The following is an 18,544-nucleotide window of genomic DNA, read 5'->3' on the forward strand; positions in this document are numbered from 1 at the left end:
AACTATATGGTCATAGGCTATCAAGTCTCATCTTGGTAGCCTGCTTATTCTTTCTTTGAGAAGTAGAAAAATATCTAACCCCTACTCTGATCTACCCAATGAACAGGACATTCTCCACAGTTATGTGGCAAGTGGGGACTGAATCTGACATGAACTCTGGTGCTCCATATTTGACCACCTCCCCTTGAGGGAGAGGCATGTGCATCTTAAAGTCTCATCTTCAGAGCCTTCCTCAGCTTGGGGTTGCTCAGCACCAGGGTAATGGAGTTCAAAGAGATGCCCAGGTAGATCATGACTTCTCTAGCCCAATACCAGTAACTTTCCGTGGCTTTATTTTTTGTACTAGAAATTATCAGGGACAGAAAAAATAATATATAGAAGATGAAGAAGAAGGTAAGGGATTTCAGAGCCATGGAATGTGCCTGAATTCGGGGATCACAAGGCCCAGGCCGATGGTCCCTCATCTTCCCCACATGCCGGTACAGTGAGAACATAAGGAAGATAAGGGACACTAGAAACAGGAAGAAAGGAGTGAACCACATGAGCATTGCATGCGACAGGTAATAGTACCGATAGAAGTCCAGTATCATGTGACCAAATGTGCAATTTTCATAGAAACCCTGGGAAATGATCATTTGGGTAGCAATGACGTTCCCGGTGGCTGATAAGATGGCTGACAGGCCACCCATGATGAGAGAGCCCAGCAGCAGCCTGGGAACTGACCTGGAAATCCTCCACTTGAGCCAAAAGAGGACAGGGTGAGAGAAAGAGGAGATCTTCACACAGTAGAAGATGGCAAGGCAGGCTGTAAGCCAGAAAATTAGTGTATTGTTGAAGTCCCAGAGGATGCCAACAATGTTTGCTTGGTAACAAAAATCAAAAGAGGCCAAGAGATTGGCCAGGATGGCTATCCCATGTAGGCAGAACCGGGAGAAAGCAAGAGAGACCACAATCATGTCAGCTGCGGGCAGTGCTCCGTTCCGCATCCACTCTCTGGCCAGCACAATGATCATGAAGCCGTTCTGCAACATAGAAGCCAATGACACCAGACAAAAGAGGACCATGAAGATCAAGGTGAGTGCAGAGGGCATCTTGTTAAAGGAGGATCTGCTTAGACAGGTTCCAGAGCGCTGAGACACGGCCACGGGGGGAAAACAGAATCTGCAGCCAAACCACAGTTAGGACAAGAAGCATGGAAACTCTCACTCTGGACTCATGCAAAAACCCACCCAACAGCAAAGCTCCAGTGCCCAGGACTTGACTGATAATAATTACAGTCTCCCTAGACATGTAAGTCACTCCAAGTTCAATGACACCTGTCTCAATTTGTATAACCCGTATTTGCCTACTCTGCCACAGCCAGGTGCAGGCAAATGTTAGCAGGAGATACTATGGAGTGATTGGGAATACGCCCATTTTGCAGATTTTGAACCTGTGTGTGCACAATAAGGCTATTTTCCTAAAGACCCCTCAGTGTTCTGTCTCTTCACCCAAAGACAAGCAATACTCACTCTTTTCCTACAACTCCCCCAGAGCTTCTCAATATCACACACACACACACACACCAACTTTGTGTCTTCAGAGTTTTTGTTTGTTCGCTTGCTTGCTTTGTGTCACTGAGTCCAAGTAGTGCTTCCCAAATGGACATGCAGGTATGGGTATGGGGCCTTCCACTACTATACCAGGAACCTACCAGTGGCCACATCTCTGAAGAAAAATGACTCTCCAATAAGCTTCTCAGGCTAGGGTGTGGCTTTATGACCCTGCTCTATGCATGCTGGAATTTTGATTGTCTTGACTCTGTGAAGGTTTTATGCAGGTAACCACAGCTGCTGTGAGTTCAGGAGTGTAATGGCCCTGTCATATCTGTTTTACAACAGTCTTCTCCACCCAGCTCTTCTCTTCTTTCTATCACTTCCTCCATGAGGTTGCCTGAGCCTTGAGTTGAAGAAAGTTATACATAAATGCCCAATTTAGAGATGAGCCTCACAGTTGCTTATTCTCAGCCCTTTAGAAGTTAGGGGTTTCTGCATTCAGTATAACCAATGCAAAAAGAAACGTCTTTGACCAATGTTGATAGCAGCACAAATGTAGGGGTATAAAAAACAAATATTTAGAATGCAGTTTGATAGTCCCTGAGTTTATGAGCTCCCCAGCCATGGGCTTTTGGCCAGGTTTACAGAAGTAGGCAAGAAATCCCGACTGTATAGCAAGCCTCAAATCCATTCAGAAAACAATTGGTTACCTGGATAAGAACCAGACCACTACTGCACTAATGGGCACATCTTGACTGACAAGCACATTGTTACTTAAGTATCCTTCTAAAGTGCTTCTTAAAAGATACTGTTACTCATATGTCCTTCTCTAAAACAGAACCTACCTGGAGACCTTCATGCCCTGAGTAAATGTTTCATTAAGTGTCATTTGGACAGTGTTTTAAGGCTTACCCCCTATGTCCATGGCAGAAGGCGACACACTCTATGTGCAAGGCTTAGAAAATCTCCCTAGCCAGTGACCTTTCATGATGCCTACCAGAATCCATAGTAGAGTTTCTAGCTAAAATATGAACTTCTCTGATGTCTTTCTTTCAGATACACTATCCATTAATAATTTAGCTTTGATGTGTTTGGCAAATAAAATCTATTTGTTCCTAAAATGGCTCTGAGGAGATGATAGAGTAGGTAAGAGACAGAGAAGGAGAAGTGGCCCAGAAACTACATCACGGTAGGAGCTGAGAAGCAAAACTACATCAAGAAGAACTCAGGACAAATCTGGGAGTAAAGATGAGCCTGCCTTATGTAGAGTGAACTCTTTTCTACAACAACACCTAAGATCATAATAACCATCCTGCCAGAAGGCTAGCCACTCACCAAGTGATCTGTGTCATACAGGTTACGTCTTGCCTTTACCACCAAGCACACAAAGTAAGCTGCTCCAGATCAGCCAAGCCAGCTCGTGGAGTAGGGCAGAGACTTAACAAAGTTAAAAAGGAAAAAGCTTATGCCCATGAATAATGGGAGAAACACCAAGGAAGAGTGAAGAGGAAGTGACGATTGATGATACAAGCTAAAGTGGAGATGCTGGCTCAAAGTCAAGGCAGGAATTCCCTCTTGAAATGTCAGTAATGCTATAGTCAGGGTCTCCTAGGATGACTCACAGAAGGTGGCCTCGCTGCTGACTTCATATGACCTCCCCACTCAAGATGCCACAAGTGAGAGGTCTATTATGAAATATCAAAGAGAAATGAAAACACATGTAAAGTGGAAACAACAGAGGAAAAGATATACAGCCGACTGGAGAACAGCATCTGACTGGAGAATTGCTTTGATTTTTAATAAAATTTTAAAAGGTTATTGAAGAAACAACAGCCAAATGGATTGACTCAGTAGGCAGCTCCAGGGTCTAGCCCTAGTGCTTTGCAGGCTTTCCTCTGGTTCTCCTTGGAGATAAAAGCGTTTCACAATGTTTTGGCTCTTCTCAAAATTCTTGGGCCAAACGCCAACTTCCTGATGTCATCATCAAACAAGTTGAGGCCATGACACACACGCCCTATTGTAGCCATGTGTAACCAAGTATACATTGTGTGTTCACAGGCAGCTCCATGCTACTTGCTCTACCACCAAAGCATATCCCTGGCCAGAACCAGTCTCTTCTTCCCTAAGACTGTGTGCCCTCTCTGCAGTTGACAGTCCCACAGTCTCATGTCTAAATTCCCATCCAGGAGAAAGCTGAGTTCAGGCCTGGGATGTAGCTCAGTTGGTAAAAATCCTTGCCTTGCCAGAGTCCAGTACTCAGCACCTACTCATGATGGTACATGCCTGTAATCCCAACACTCGGGAAGTAGAGGCAAGAGGATCATTATATGTAGTGAATTTAAAGGCAGCCTGGGCTACACAGTTGGTATCAGAAAAACAAAGAGGAAGAAGAGAAGAAAGAAGAGTAGAAGGATTCCCAAAAACACCTGTTCTATCTCCGCCAACCCACTCACAGCCTACCACCAAAAGCCAAAAGGCAGTATAAGCAGATGCACCGCTTTTGTTGTTTTCAACTGTCCTTCAAATACAAAACAGTAATCAAACATCAAATCTTGTCCTAAAACTTTAGGTCACATTTCTCTTTCCTAAAGGTGTCTGGTGCCTACGAATGAAGCTAATTAAGATTCTCTTCTGTGACAAAATTGCAATATTATTTCTTAGGATGCTGCCTGCATCCTCTATGAGAGGACTAGTGTCAAATAAGTCACAGCAGGATGTTGGGTTCCAGATGGAAAACTCTGCAAAGAGCTGTGCATATTTCCTTCCTTTTAATTCTCTACACTAATAGATGTTTTTGTTTGTTCATTTCTGTTCATTAATTTTTCATTTTGTTTTGCCTTTTCCTTATTACATTGCAAAGCGTTGTTTCATCTTTTGAGACATATAAAATCTGCTGCATTTGACAAATATCTTTACTCCTTCAGCTCATTTTCCAGTTGACTTTTGTGGGCCCTGTGGTGAGTGCATCAGTACTTCCATATTCTTACATGGTGTGTGCATGTAGCCGTGTTAGGGAAAGGTGGGTGGGGGAGGAAATAATGTTTAATGTCTAAGCAGCACTTAAGTGTTAGGCCACACCATGCATAGAGTTAAGAATTGTTTTCTTAAAAATGTCCTAAATATCTTTGGCCCTGAAAACTTCTCCTCACTCTCTTTAGGTAAATAATTTAAGACTGTAACACTGATTTTGATAAAATGTCACTATAAAAGAGAATTTTAGCTTCCTGAAAACAAACTTGGAAAATGTCAATAACCTCATTCATCAAAATACATAACTGAGGGTGGAACTACTGGTCTTCCATCCCAGCACTCAACAGGAAGGAGGATTTCAAGTGCTAAACCAGCTTATACTGTTTAAACAGCATGCTCCTGACTCAAAAGCAGGATGAAGCCAGAGAAATCACTCAGAGGTTAAAGTGGGTACTGCTCTTGCAGATGACCAAGTTTAATCCCCTGCATGTTGGGTAGCTCACAACTGCCTAGAAATCCATGAGATCTGACACTCTCCACTGGCCTCTATGGGCACTAGCACTTACGTTGACATCAACATACAAGGACACATATGTAAAATTTTTTAAAAAATAAATCTTTTTTAAAAAGCAAAAGAGACTGAATCCACACACATATGGTCACTTGATTTTTGACAAAGAAGCCAAATCCATTCAATGGAAAAAGGATAGCATCTTCAACAAATGGTGCTGGTCTAACTGGAGGTCTATGTGTAAAAAAATGCAACTGGACCCATATTTGTCACCTTGCACAAAACTCAAATCCAAGTGGATTAAACCCTCAACATAAAACCAGAGACACTAAGTCACTTAGAAGAAAAAGTGGGGAAGAACCTGGAACATTTTGGCACAGGAGACAACTTCCTGAACAGAACATCAACGGCCCAGGCCTTAATGTCAATCATTAATAAACGGGACCTCATGAGGTTGAGAAGCTTCTGTAAGGCAGGAGACACTGTCAAGAGAGCAAAGCGACAGCCTACAGACTGGGAAAAGATCTTCACCAACCGTATATCTGACAAAGGTCTAATATCCAAAATATATAAAGAACTCAAGAAATTAAACACCACCAAACCATATAACCCAATTGAGAAATGGGGCTTAGAACTAAACAGAGAATTCTCAACAGAGGAATATCAAATGGCTGAGAAACACTTAAAGAAATGCTCAACCTCCTTAGTCATCAGGGAAATGCAAATCAAAACAACTCTGAGATTCCATCTTACACCCATCAAAATGGCTAAGATCAAAAATTCAAGCGACACCACATGCTGGCGAGGATGTGGAGAGAGAGGAACACTCCTTCATTGCTGGTGGGAATGCAAACTAGTACAGCCACTTTGGAAATCTATCTGGTGCTATCTCAGAAAAATGGGAATAGGGCTTTCTCAAGACCCAGCTATCCCACTCCTTGGAATATACCCAGAAAATGCCCTACCACACAACAAGGACATATGCTCATCCATGTTCATAGCAGCCTTATTCATAATCACCAGAACATGGAAACAGCCTAAGTGTCCCTCAGTAGAAGAATGGATAAAGAAACTGTGGTACATATACACTATGGAATACTACTCAGCTATTAAAAACAAGGAATTCCCGAAATTTGTGGATAAATGGATTGAGCTAGAAATGATCATAATGAGTGAGTTAACCCAGAAGCAGAAAGACTCAAATGGTATATACTCACTTATATCTGCATACTAGGCCAAGGGGCATGTCCCATGAAAGCCTTCACTTACCAGGAAACTGGGACAGAAGGGAGGACATCCTATTGGGACTCTATATGAGAGAAGCATGGGAGAATAGGAAAGTAGAAGGATCCAGAGGGTCCTAGAAACCTACAAGTAGAACATTATGACAGGCAGATTTGGGCCCAGGGGTCCTGCTCAAACTAAGGCACCAGCCAAGGACAATACAGGCGGTAAACTTTAAACCCCTACCCAGATCTAGCCAATGGACAGAACATTCTCCACAGTTGAGTGAAGAGTGGGGTATGACTTTCTCACATACTCTGGTGCCTCACATTTGACCATGTCCCCTGGAGGAAGGACAGCAGGTAGCCAAGAAGAGACTTGATACCCTATGAGCATATACAGGGGGAGGTAATCCCCCTCAGGAACAGTCATAGGGGAGGGGAATAAAGGGAAATAGGGGGGGGGGGAGAATGGGAGGATACAAGGGATGGGATAAACATTGAGATGTAACAAGAATAAATTAATAAAAAACAAAATTTAAGAAAAAAAAAGCAAAAGAGAGGAGGAAGGCAGCAGTCCCGATGAGACTTGATAGGCTGGAGTCAGTTGGTAGGGAAGAAGGGCTCCCCCTCTCTAAGGACTAGGGGAGGGGAATAGGGAGGGGGAAAGAGGGAGGGTGGAACCTGAGGAAACGAGGGAGGGGCCTAACATTGGAATGTAAGGTACATAAATATTTTAAAATAAATTTAAAAATTAAAAAGCCAAGTAAAATAAAATATCAAAAGTCATAACTTAGTACAAAAAGCCTATCTACAGATGGTTAGTACTGTTAATATTCAAATAAATTTCTACATTTTTCCTTTCCACTGAAAAACAGAACTTTCAGGTTATTTTTATAATTATAAGATTATCCTGTAGGGGGATTCTTAATACACTTTTATTTTAGTCATTAAAGTGATACCTTTTTTGCTTTCTTTTTAAATGTTTAAGCATTTTTAATTATGTGTACATTGGAGATGGGTACACGCACATGAGAACAATGCCTCAGGAGGTCAAAGAAGTCCAATCCCATGGAAGGGAAGTTATAGCTATAAGTTATACCTATAAGCTGCCTAACACAGGTGCTGGGACGCAAACTCAGGTCCTCTGCAAGGACAGTACAAGATCTTAACCAGCACAGAGCCATCTCTCCTGAGCCCTCTTTCTCACTTTCTTACGCCATTTGAATAACCAGGAAAAAATACCAGAGATCTTTAAACGAATAACTCAATGCCCCTCTTTAAGGTCATAACATTCATTAGTGCATTACGTCTATGGGAGAGATGATAATACTCAGAGTCTCTGGCTCAGTGGTTTATAGACTCTGTTCCCAGGATGTTCTCATGGGCTACAAGTGAAAAGAAACAGAGAGAGAAAAGCTTGGAGCTCTCATTCAAGAGAGCTGATCTACTGACAATTATTAAATTTTATATTTTATATACTGGATTTCCACAAGAGATGTCAAAATCAGCAGTTTACTGCAAAACATAAATCTAAAACTCTTGTCTTTGTCTAAAACTCAACCAAATGGACAAGGGCAGGTGGGATCCAGGTTTTTGTTGTTTCATTCATTTCTCAAAACTTTTTAAAAAATACCACAAAGGGGTTTTTTTTTTTTTAAATTATTTTAGGGCATCAACCCATAATAACAAAAAGAATGGAAAACAAAACTTGTTTGGAAAGCTAAAAAGTCGATGGATCAGAGGCCAAAGGCCTCTGAGAGAACTGAATGCCTCATGAGCAGAAAGGAGAGTCAAGGATGTACCTGACCTGTACTCCGGGAGAATGGTACCAGCTACCCTGGAGTAAAGTGAAGAGTCAATTTAGAAATGGCGACTCCAAGAGTGCAGTTTCGTAGTAAAGCCTTTGCCTGGCACGCTGAAGGACCAAGGCTGATGGTCTATCACAGCAGGAAAAAGAGAAAAGACTGGAGGGAGTGAAGAGGAAAGACTCCAGTTCCAGGGTCATCTCCCCCACGGTGCATAACTGGGGCCTCCACCTGTCCCTCATCCTAGGAAAAGAGTGAGGTGTTGTCTTGACAAAGGGTAAGAAAGCTCTCTGGGTGGCACTGCCATAGTAAAAACAGGAGGACATACTGGAAACATGGCAATTAGACAAACAAATCTGTTTCCCTCGTTGAAAGAAAGTTGGCGCTAACCTGGAACTCGCTACCTGGATGCTCAGGTGCAAGGGGAAATTACTCCTCACTTACAAGCTGAAACCACTGTTTTTCTGACATCACACCTGAGGGGAAGCTGTGCGAATTTGGTCAAAATCACACTATGGGTTTTGGCTTTTCTCAGGCCAGCGATACACACTTAAGGAGCTGGGCAGCTCCTAGACAAGGACGCAGTCACAAGAGGAGGGGGGCATCCAACCCTCTGCAGCTTGCTGGGCTGTCAAGCTTTGCTACTCTGGGAGTTAGATGTTTTAACTTCACTTTTGACTAACACTATCTTCCACTGACAATGTCTTTCCTGGCATGTGGTCACATGTAGGTCAAGGAGCAGCTCTACAGGCTTTAAAGACGAATTCTCAATGAAAGATAGTCATTTTCTACAAGATAAATAAACACAATGCAATCACTCCTCTGTGGTGATGAATGAAATCAGGATAGCTGTTGGAAAATGGACGCAACCGAAGATCACGAAGTGAAATAGCCTCAGAAAGACAAATATCGCATGCTTTCTCTTATACAAAAGTTCGAGGCATGTGTGTGTGTGTGTGTGTGTGTGTGTGTGTGTGTGTGTGTGTGTGTGTGTGTGTACATGTGCATCCAGATGAAAATAGAAGGAAAACTGTGGAAAGAGATTGAAAAGACCTTGAGGGAGAAAGGAGTGGATGGAGGGGGGGGGGCGGGGAGGACAGAACAAAAGGAAGATTAACAACAAAAAGTATATTATATACTCTGACAAAATCCATTACATTTTATGATGTTGTAAAAATTAAAAATAAGGAAAAAGTTTATCTTATATCCACTTTTCCTGGGAGCCCCTGGAGAACATGGTTTCCAACGTTAGAGGATGTGCTGAGGCTGCGGAAAACATGGATACAGGGATACATGCTCTAAGACGTGGGAGAAACAGGGGGCAGCACAGGGAGGAGATAGAGGGAAAGATTAGTGCTGAGGGGTTGGGGGAGGGGGGCGTCCAGCATGACAAGTCCAAGCAGGAACAGAGTGAGAGATTAGGGGAGGATGACCCAAGGCAAATGAAATTCTGTTGTTCTTGCTTATTCTACTTTTCTCTCTGTTGCTGTGATGAAACACTGTGGAAAGGGTTTTTTTTTTTTTTTTCCCCGTGCCTATTTTAAGTTCATTGCCAAGGGAAGTCAGAGCCAGAACGCACACTGAGACCATGGATAAACACTCCCACTGGCTTGTTCTCCCCTGGCTCACGCTTGGCCCCTCTCTTTATATTACCCAGGACCACCATCCTACAGGTGGCAGTGCCCACAGTGGGATAGCACCTCCCACATCACTCAACAGCCAAGGCAATTCCCTGCAGACATGGCCACAGGCCAATCTGATCTGAAGAATGGCTCAGTTGAGACTCTCTTCCCAGTGTCTCTTATTGTGTCAAGCTGACAATAAAAACTAACCACAACACTCGCACATACAAAATTGTTGGGAAAGACACGGGCTTAAGAGTGAAACACAGAACAAGCAACTGTTCAGCTGACAGAGAACAAATCATGTACATAAAGGGAGAAGTAGCCTATTTTAGGACATGTTTTCAATATAAAGAGCATTTCTACTGTTAGAGCTAAATATTGCATATTTATCTTATTTTATATTTTTTTTGCATATATATTTTAAAACCAGTAGAACTAGAGTGAAGAGTGGGCTATAGGAAGGGTACACCAGGATGGGGGTGAGGAAGAACTCAAGTTTCATTGTTCACAGTGGGAGGCATGCTCGTAACTGAAAACCCAGAAGTAGTGCGAGTGCATACACACATACACGTGCACACGTTCATGATGCATGAACATACACATGCATGTATGCACAGGCACACACACATGCATGGGCACAAACATGCACATGTGCATACACACACACACACACACACACACACACACACACACACACACACATGCTAAAAGTGGCCAAAACAATTTCTTCTAAAGCAACAAAAGGTGAAGAATATGAGACTAAAAATCAATGTTCTCGGAAGTTTGGGGGTTTTTTTTCTTTTGTTTTGTTTCTTTCAAAATAAATTTGACACAAACATCTGACTCCTTGGAACAGCTGTAATTTTGTAATTTTGACAAAAATCTCAGGAGGAAAATGGGAAAAAGCAGCAAATGGAGTGAGGGCTACACAAAAACTAGCTAAGCTATGTTTCCTTCTGTGTTTACCAACGGTGATGGCTCCTGAGTGTAATGATTCATTTTCTTCTTTCAATTAAACTCTGGACTTTGTCCTCCATGAATAAGAAGCATAATCATCTAATACTCATAATTTCATTAAAATCTTCCAAGTATATGTTTTTCATAAGCATTGGAGAAAGAAAGGGGGCAGAAAGCAATGTGAGTCACATTTGCTGAAATGGCTTAATCTTCTTGCTTACAGAGAAAAAAACATAATCCAAAATTTCCATTCCCCAAATTATAATTTTCTCCTGATTTTTTTTTCTGCTCTTTTCCTTGCCCCTCCTCCAATTCTAAACAGCCCCTCACCACATGCATTCCTTCCTGCTGGTACAGGTCTGTCTGAGGGGAGTGTTGGTGGTAGCAGGTGATGAAATGTCTTCTTGGGGTAAGACCAAAACATGATGACCTACATACCAGTCTGACGTACTGCTGGGAACCGGAGGATGAAGCAGAGGGGCTCACTATTTCCTCAAAACAATGTGGAAACTCCCACAATTTCCCTTGAAATGAGTAGAGAAAAAATGTTTTCTTTTTTAAAAAGTGAAAAATGAAGGAAGAAAGATTCCCATAGTACAGCTTTTTCTGACAGTCCTTACCCAAAAAAAAAACAAAAAACAAAAAAACAAAAACCCAGTCTCTGTGTTTATCTGCATGAGATAAAAAGGGAGATTCCAGTGTGGCTAAACCAGGCATTTTAGAGGGAGACTGCCAGTAGCTGCACACACACCAGGTACATTCACTATGAACTAACAGTAGATATGCTTTGTGTTCTCAGTTAGGTGAGCTGGTGGATGACCTCAGTTCCTCCTATCATGCCATGGAAACAAAACTAAAGGTAGAACAGCAGCAACGACAAAAAAATAATTTTAATCACAAGGTATTAAATGGGCCTAGGAAAGAGACTTGATCTCAAATTGACTCACCTGATTGGAAAGCCTGTATGGCTGGCATGGTATTAAGCTCATTTGTGACCATCTTCTCCTTCTGTAATCTTATTTTTAAATGCCACATGTGGCCCACTCTTGCTCTTTATTATTAGATACATAGTCTGTGGCTCCACCTTGTTCTTAGAAAAATATAGGGAAGGTTCTGCAACTCAGCTTTTGCCCTGAATTGAGCATTCTAAAACCACAGGGCTTCCCTGTATTCCCTACTGCCTGTTCCAGCCAGAACAAACAGGTTTCGTCTTGTTGCCATTTTTCAGTGACTACATTTCACATTTCTGAACAAAACTGCCATTTTTGAGTCACTAACAACTGTTTTCTCACCTTCTTGCTTCTCTTGTTCCTCATAATATTTCTTATTTACCACCAGGTGGCAATGAATAAATACGCCCAAGCAGACAAACATTAGAAGCAGTCTAAGAAAATAGCATGCCATTCCAAAGAAAGCTGCAAAACAGCAATGCTCATCTTGACAGTCTCTGAATAAAATTAACCTAGAGCTGGTTTGTGGTGAAGGAGCATGGCGTTCAAATTCTGACCTGCGTCCAACTTGGTATCTGTTGCTTTCTCATTTGAATCTAAGATGTCTTTTCCTCAAGTCACTGTAATAATAACACTAGAAAAGGTCATGACCAAGCAATCGACATACTAGTGGTGGAATCCAGCTACAACCCCTTTAGTAGCATGCTTGCCTGGCATGCATGAAGCTCTAGGCTCCATCACCATCACTGAATAATCTGGATGGCAGTGCACACCTAGATCCAAGCACCTGGGGAGTAGAAACAAGAAAATGAGAAGCTCAAGGTCATCCTCAGCTTTATAAAAAGTAGGTGAGGCCCTGTCTTAAGTATTATAAGTAGATAGAGAAAGGTTTGTGCATCACTAAGCACTTTGGAGTCACCGGCAAGACAGGCACCACACAACAAAAAGGTTGTGGATACAAAACACAAGAATCAGAATGCAAGCCTAGAATGCTTTCTGTGGTTTTTCCCTTCTCTGAAGGGAAATGCTCTCACCACATTCATATACCAATGTACTTTTAAAACATTTTTGTTAATTTTTAAATTTGTATTTTTGTCTGTATATGTATGGGATGGAGGGATACCACGGCCCATGGATGGAAGTCAAAAACAACTTGTGGAAGTCAGTTCTTTCCTTCCACCGCGTGGCTCCCAAAGATTGAACTTGGGTCATCAGGCGTGGCAGTAAGCACCTTTTATCCAGTGAGCTATCTCACCAATATACTTTCTTTAGGTTAAACAAAAAAGAATTATATGTTTTAATAAATAAATGAATCTCCAGTCTTTCAGGCATATCTTTTCAACAATCTGGAGTCCTGCTTCTTCCTTTCAGTACACTCAGTAGCTCCATTCTTCGTCTGTGATATCCTAAAAGGTTCTCTCTTCATGGCATCGCATTCAAAGCCCAAGACAAATCCTCAAAGCATCCTGCCAGCTGCAGCTCCAGGATTCTGGCTGTTCTCTCTTTTCTTGTTACTGTCTAGGAACCTTAATCTCTTTCCTTTTCATCAGTCTCTCTGGGAAAGAAAAAAGCCCAACTTTACCACCTGTCACAGTCCCATTGCTCTGCCAAAGCAGAATTTCTGAGAATGACTGAAATTTTTGTCTAACACTTCTGGGTATTAGGAAATGCAGGAAAATGGCCCCGGCACCTGAAGGGGGTTTCCTTACTGTATCACCCCATAGCAGGAGGTGGATGGGCAAGAGAGCACAGAGGGGGAACAGAGCCCACCATTACATCATGTGCACTATTACAAAAATGTCAAAAATCTGTTCATAAAGGCTGAGCCGTCATGACCTAATCACATTTCAAAAGTCCTATCTTTTATTGCTAATGCACTGGAGAGTGAGGCTCCCACACATAGACTTTGGGCACATGTCCAAACCATAGTATTGTCTCTCCAAGAAATGCCTCCAGGTATCTGCAATCTTCAATATGCACAATCAAGTTACCTTGCTCATCAAAGGCAGCCTAAAAACATTAGCTTCCACCTGTTTTTGCTCCTATGCTGAACCTGACTTTTATCCAAGTCATCACGTGCCCACTAAAGGAGTGTCCCACGAGGATTAAACCTCTCTGTAGAATTCATGCATTGAATTATAGATGAGTCGGAACACCTGAGGGGACCATTCTGGGCAGAGTAGCATACGGAATTATGAATGTGCCCCCATGCAGAGAAAAGTATACTCAAAATGCTAGAGTCCAAGAGAAGGGAAGGCTGTCAGGGTTCTGGATTTTCCAAGTGAGACAGAGAGGAGAAAGGGAAAGTGCAAGAGAGGAAAACTCTGTAGAAATCACATCTCATGCTCTAACATAAGGTCTCTTGGTCAAAATGGCATCAGCCACATCTTTCCCCAAGATTTTTCTGTTGTATAAGGACGCTACTTGACACTCTCTTTCAAACAAAAGTTTAAGGACATGGAAAACAATAAATGTCATGAGTAATGAATTTCTGCTAAACGAAGACAGCACCATCCCCTCAGAGATTCTCAGGAAATTCATCTAGGTGTTGTTTCTGGTTGTCATCCATTGGGGGAGTGGGTTGCTACTGACACTTGTTCACTCATTGGTTAGAACCAAGACGTGTCTGTCCCACACAATAAAAAAAAAAAATGCCCCCCCACCTCCAGAAGTGACATTGAGTTTCCAACCAGACATCTGTGTGGGTGAAAAATATCAGTGCTAAGAATTTAACTACACTAAATATAAACACAAAGTAATTTTTGCACTGCTCTAAGATGTAATGATTTTTTTCCAGAAATAGAACAACCAAATAAATTCAGGAATTTTGAATTCTTGTTTGTTTTGAACCTCTCCCATGAGTTCTTGATCATGTGAGAAAAGGCAAGAATTGGTGACAACTCATCACAGTGTTTAAATTAACAATATACAACGTTAACCTGCCTATATTTGTATCAGAACACTACATACAGGGACAAGCAACTGTCTGTCCCATTATGTCATCTGCTGTACGTGGCTATGCCAAATGATCAAAATGAGTATGTATTTACTATAAAAAGATGTTTCTTTATATATTTATGTCATAACTAATACTTTTTGGGGTTTTAATCATACTTAAGACAAACTGAACTATCTATTAATTTAATTTCGATTTTGTATGGTGGTCATTCCCTAAGATTTTCCTTGGGGAAAGGTTATGTGACAAGTATAGTAATATATGTGATTTAAAAAGAAAGAGAAAAAGAAAAAAAAAAAGCTTAATTTAGCTCCCAGCCTTGGAATTCCAAAATCCTACTTCATGAGTAGTCGGACCTCCTGAGGGTAGCAGATGGTGCCACAAATAACAGGACAGCCTCTAGGAGAAATGCTCAACAACGAGAGGACGACAGACACTGGGTCCTGTAATCTCTTCATGACATAACTGCAATGGCTTTAAAACCTTCTGCCAGTGTCCAGCTCCCAAAGTGTCCAATCCTTTCAGTAGGCTCCACCCTGGGGACCAAGTGCTTAACACGTGGGCCTTGGGAGGCCCATGTTCATACCAGAGCAGAGGGTCTGCTCCAGAGAGGGGATGGAAGTAGTTACTTTGGTTTCAACGTCCTCTTCCATCAAATGAGCAGAAGATCAGTGACTAAGAGCACTGGATGCTCTTACAGAGGATCCAGGTTTGACTCTCAGCACCCACATGGCAGCCCACAACCGTCCATAGCTCCAGTTCCAGAGGATCTGATGCCCTCTTCTGAACTTCTTCGGCACTATATACATCCGGCACACAAACATACATGTAGGCCAAACACTCATAAACATAAAATAAAATAGATACATATGAAAAAAATAATAAAAGAACAGACACACACACACACAAAAAAAAACTGCATCTCCTGGGGAAGTAACGGTGACTCAGAGGTTAAGAGTCCTTGTGGCAAAAAAAAAAAAAAAAAAGTACTTGTGGCACCTGACACTTCAGTTCCAGGGGATCTATGCTCCTTGTCCTCTGCAGGCACTGCATGCATAGAAACCTCACACAGGCACAGACATACAAGCATGCAGAGAACTAAATGGAAACACTTCCAGAGAAATCAAAGTATGTCTTCTGTTGGAAAAACAGGTCTCGGTGATCGTTTAAAGAACCATCTCTCCAAAATTGATGAGAAGAACATCTTCCTGGTAGATAAGCCTTCTTTGTGAGAGCTGCAGGAAGCTGGTGGTGAGGTGAGGTCAAGGGCAGGAAGCAGCAGCTGAGACGGACAGCAACAGCAGGAGCACAACAGCTGTGGGAGAAGTAGCTTGAGCAGCTGTGTGGGGGCGGGCAAGCCCACAAAGGGAGGACCCCTGCGTTGGAGACCCACACAACAAGTTGGTGGGGTGCACAAAGTCTAGTGCCATTGTTATGTGTCATCAGCGCCCCAGGCTGCATATAAATTGATCTTTTAAGTGTAAAACATCTTTCATCAAACTGAGCGATGTAAGTGTTCTGTATTTGCATAAGCTGCCTTGTCCCAGGGTGAGACTTTAGTTTTCTGGTGTCCTTAACATTGACAACGTCCCCTTGAGCTTTCTGAAAGGGATGCTTTTGGTTGCTCCATCACCTCCTATGATTCATACACCTACATTTGTGTGCATAGATTTTCTGCATTAACAAACAAGCATATTAGTATATTAGGTAGGCTTAGCTACCTCTTTACCAGTGGCAGAGAATTCTCTAATAACAATGTCCTATAACTGCTTGATGGGCTCTGAGATAACCATGGATAATTCTCTTTCTGAGCTCATCTGAGTCCTGGAACTGGAGTTGTGGATGGTTATGAGCCACCATGTGGGTCCTGAGAATAGTTCTGCAATATCAGGAAGTACTTTTTTTTTTTTTTTTGGTTTTTCGAGATAGGGTTTCTCTGTGTAGCCTTGGCTGTCCTGGACTCACTTTGTTTTGTTTTGTTTTTCGACACAGAGTCTCTCTGTGTACCCTTGGCTGTCCTCAACTCACTTTGTAGACCAGGCTGGCCTGGAACTCACAGTCATCCTCCTGCCTCTGCTGAGGTTAAAGGCATGCGCCACCATGCCCGGCATCAGCAAGTACTCTCAACCACTGAGCCACCTCTCCAGCCCCAGGAGACACACCTTAGATGGGCGTCACACCCACCAAAGCTTTTATCCAAAGACCAGCAGCCCATGTGACTCAGCTAGCTTCTTTCTCTCCAGACCTGGATGCTCATTCCCTGACATCCAATGTTCTTTTCTATTTCCTTACTTTGTGAATATTCTCAATCTATGGGTCTCAGAGAATCTGGACACTCCTACCAAGATACTCACGTAAATTAGATCCCTGTTGTCCACACAGACAAACAAGAGCCAAACAAAGCAACTGCTTTTCTCAGTTCTGGTTTCAGACCATGTGTTTGCAGGTCCTCTTTGTTTTGAGCAGATGCAGACAGAACCTTGAGCCAGGTTCTTGGGCTTTGCTGAATTACATTTTATTACCCATGAGATGAGCAAAGGAATCCTGAATTCTTGTAAGATCAAACTGCAGGGAATGGAGAGCGTTCAGGACATTTATGGCTCAGATGAGTCTGGCTAAAGAGTTATCTGCTCTAGGTCAGGACGTCCTCCTTTTTCAAACATCCCCACACAGCACCATGCACAGGTATGTCAGAGGCTGGCTCAGCACCTCATTTCTTTCATATTGCCTTGACCCAGAAATCTTCCATAGGAAAGGGAGATTATTCTGAAATTGTTTCTGACAGCTACCTGGACAGTATTCTCTAATTAGTAATCTTAAAGTTAAAGGGCCTTTAGAGCAGACCTCGGAGTCCCGCCCCAGCGTTCAGGTAAGATCTTCTACGCAAAGATAAGAGAACTCAAAACATTTGCCCATAGCTAGCAATAGATGAAGACCAAAGGCTAAAGATAGTAGGATTGGCATCTGAGACATATGGTTGCTTTGGTTGTGTATGAGAGTCCATGGATCTTGGTGTTATACTCTCAGCTCTTCAAGGACCAAGCTCCCTCCCTCCTCATATGAGACCTATGCTTGGGTCTTGCTCTCCTTCTCAGCCAGCAGCAACTGGGTGCTTTGTAAGGAGCTGTGACAAAGGTTAAAATAGTTATGATAATGACAAGGTGTGCTATTTTTCCAGTAAGGGATTTGTCAATGTTTTGATTTATTTTCAGTTCTCAAAGTTGCGCAAAGACAGTGTGGGATGTATTTCAAGCCGGAAAGATAATAAAAGAAGGTGAAAATCAATTCTCCTAAGGAGATAAAAAACAAGAAAAGAAATGGGTAGACTTAAGAGCCCCATCTGTACAAATATCACCATTTGGCAGAGGGGGGTCAGTGGCGAGGCTGGCACTGAAAGAAAAGAACCGGAAGGATGCAGGGAAGCTCGCAGACAGTACCCTTTACATCAATTCCTGCCGTGCTACAGGATCCAAACAGGACTCAAATCACAGAGCAGAAGCTCGGAGCAAAATGCAAGGCTAGAAGAGCAGCCAGCTGGAATGTGACACATCAAAAGGAGAAAAGGAGAGGGAGAAAACGTCAGAATTTGGCTGCAATGTCTACTTGCTCCATCCTCCTACCAGGTAACAAGCAGCAGCGGAGAGCAAAGCCTCCCCTTGCTGTGTGTCACACTGGTCTTTCCACCCCGTCCTTCCACAAACACTAACTGCACAGTTGAATAAGAACTCTGTGGGGAGCAGAAAGTTCCCTCTCAATTCATGCCACCCTGCAAACCTTCACAAAGGTCCGTTAAGAATCTCTTCTGGTCTTAAACAATGTTCTGCTCTCAACTGCCCCTTCCAGGCCTTTTTAGAAGGCTCACTTCCCCTGATTCTCCCCCAGTCAACCAACCCTGTTTCTCAAAACTCTACCCTAAATATCAAACCCTGCTTGGACAAACAACACTCATCATCATCTTTTTGTTGTTGTTGTTGTTGTTTATTTGTGTGTATGTGTGTGTGTGTGTGTG

The 18,544-nt window shown here is 42.5% G+C and overlaps 1 protein-coding gene across 1 annotated transcript; it reads right to left on the reverse strand.

Moving 5' to 3' along the window:
* Nucleotides 1–206: 206 nt before the first annotated feature.
* LOC127194813 (taste receptor type 2 member 143-like) lies at nt 207–1,454 on the reverse strand. Its single transcript, XM_051152389.1, has one exon. It carries the CDS (start codon nt 1,089–1,091, stop codon nt 207–209), a length of 885 nt encoding a protein of 294 aa, XP_051008346.1. The 5' UTR covers nt 1,092–1,454.
* Nucleotides 1,455–18,544: the final 17,090 nt, after the last annotated feature.

This window comes from Acomys russatus, chromosome 10 (assembly GCF_903995435.1).
Source record: "Acomys russatus chromosome 10, mAcoRus1.1, whole genome shotgun sequence".
Taxonomy (NCBI): Eukaryota; Metazoa; Chordata; class Mammalia; order Rodentia; family Muridae; genus Acomys; species Acomys russatus.

What these genes read in the sequence shown, in the direction of transcription:
- LOC127194813 (XM_051152389.1), bottom strand. Translation starts at nt 1,091, where the DNA reads ATGCCCTCTGCACTCACCTTGATCTTCATGGTCCTCTTTTGTCTGGTG.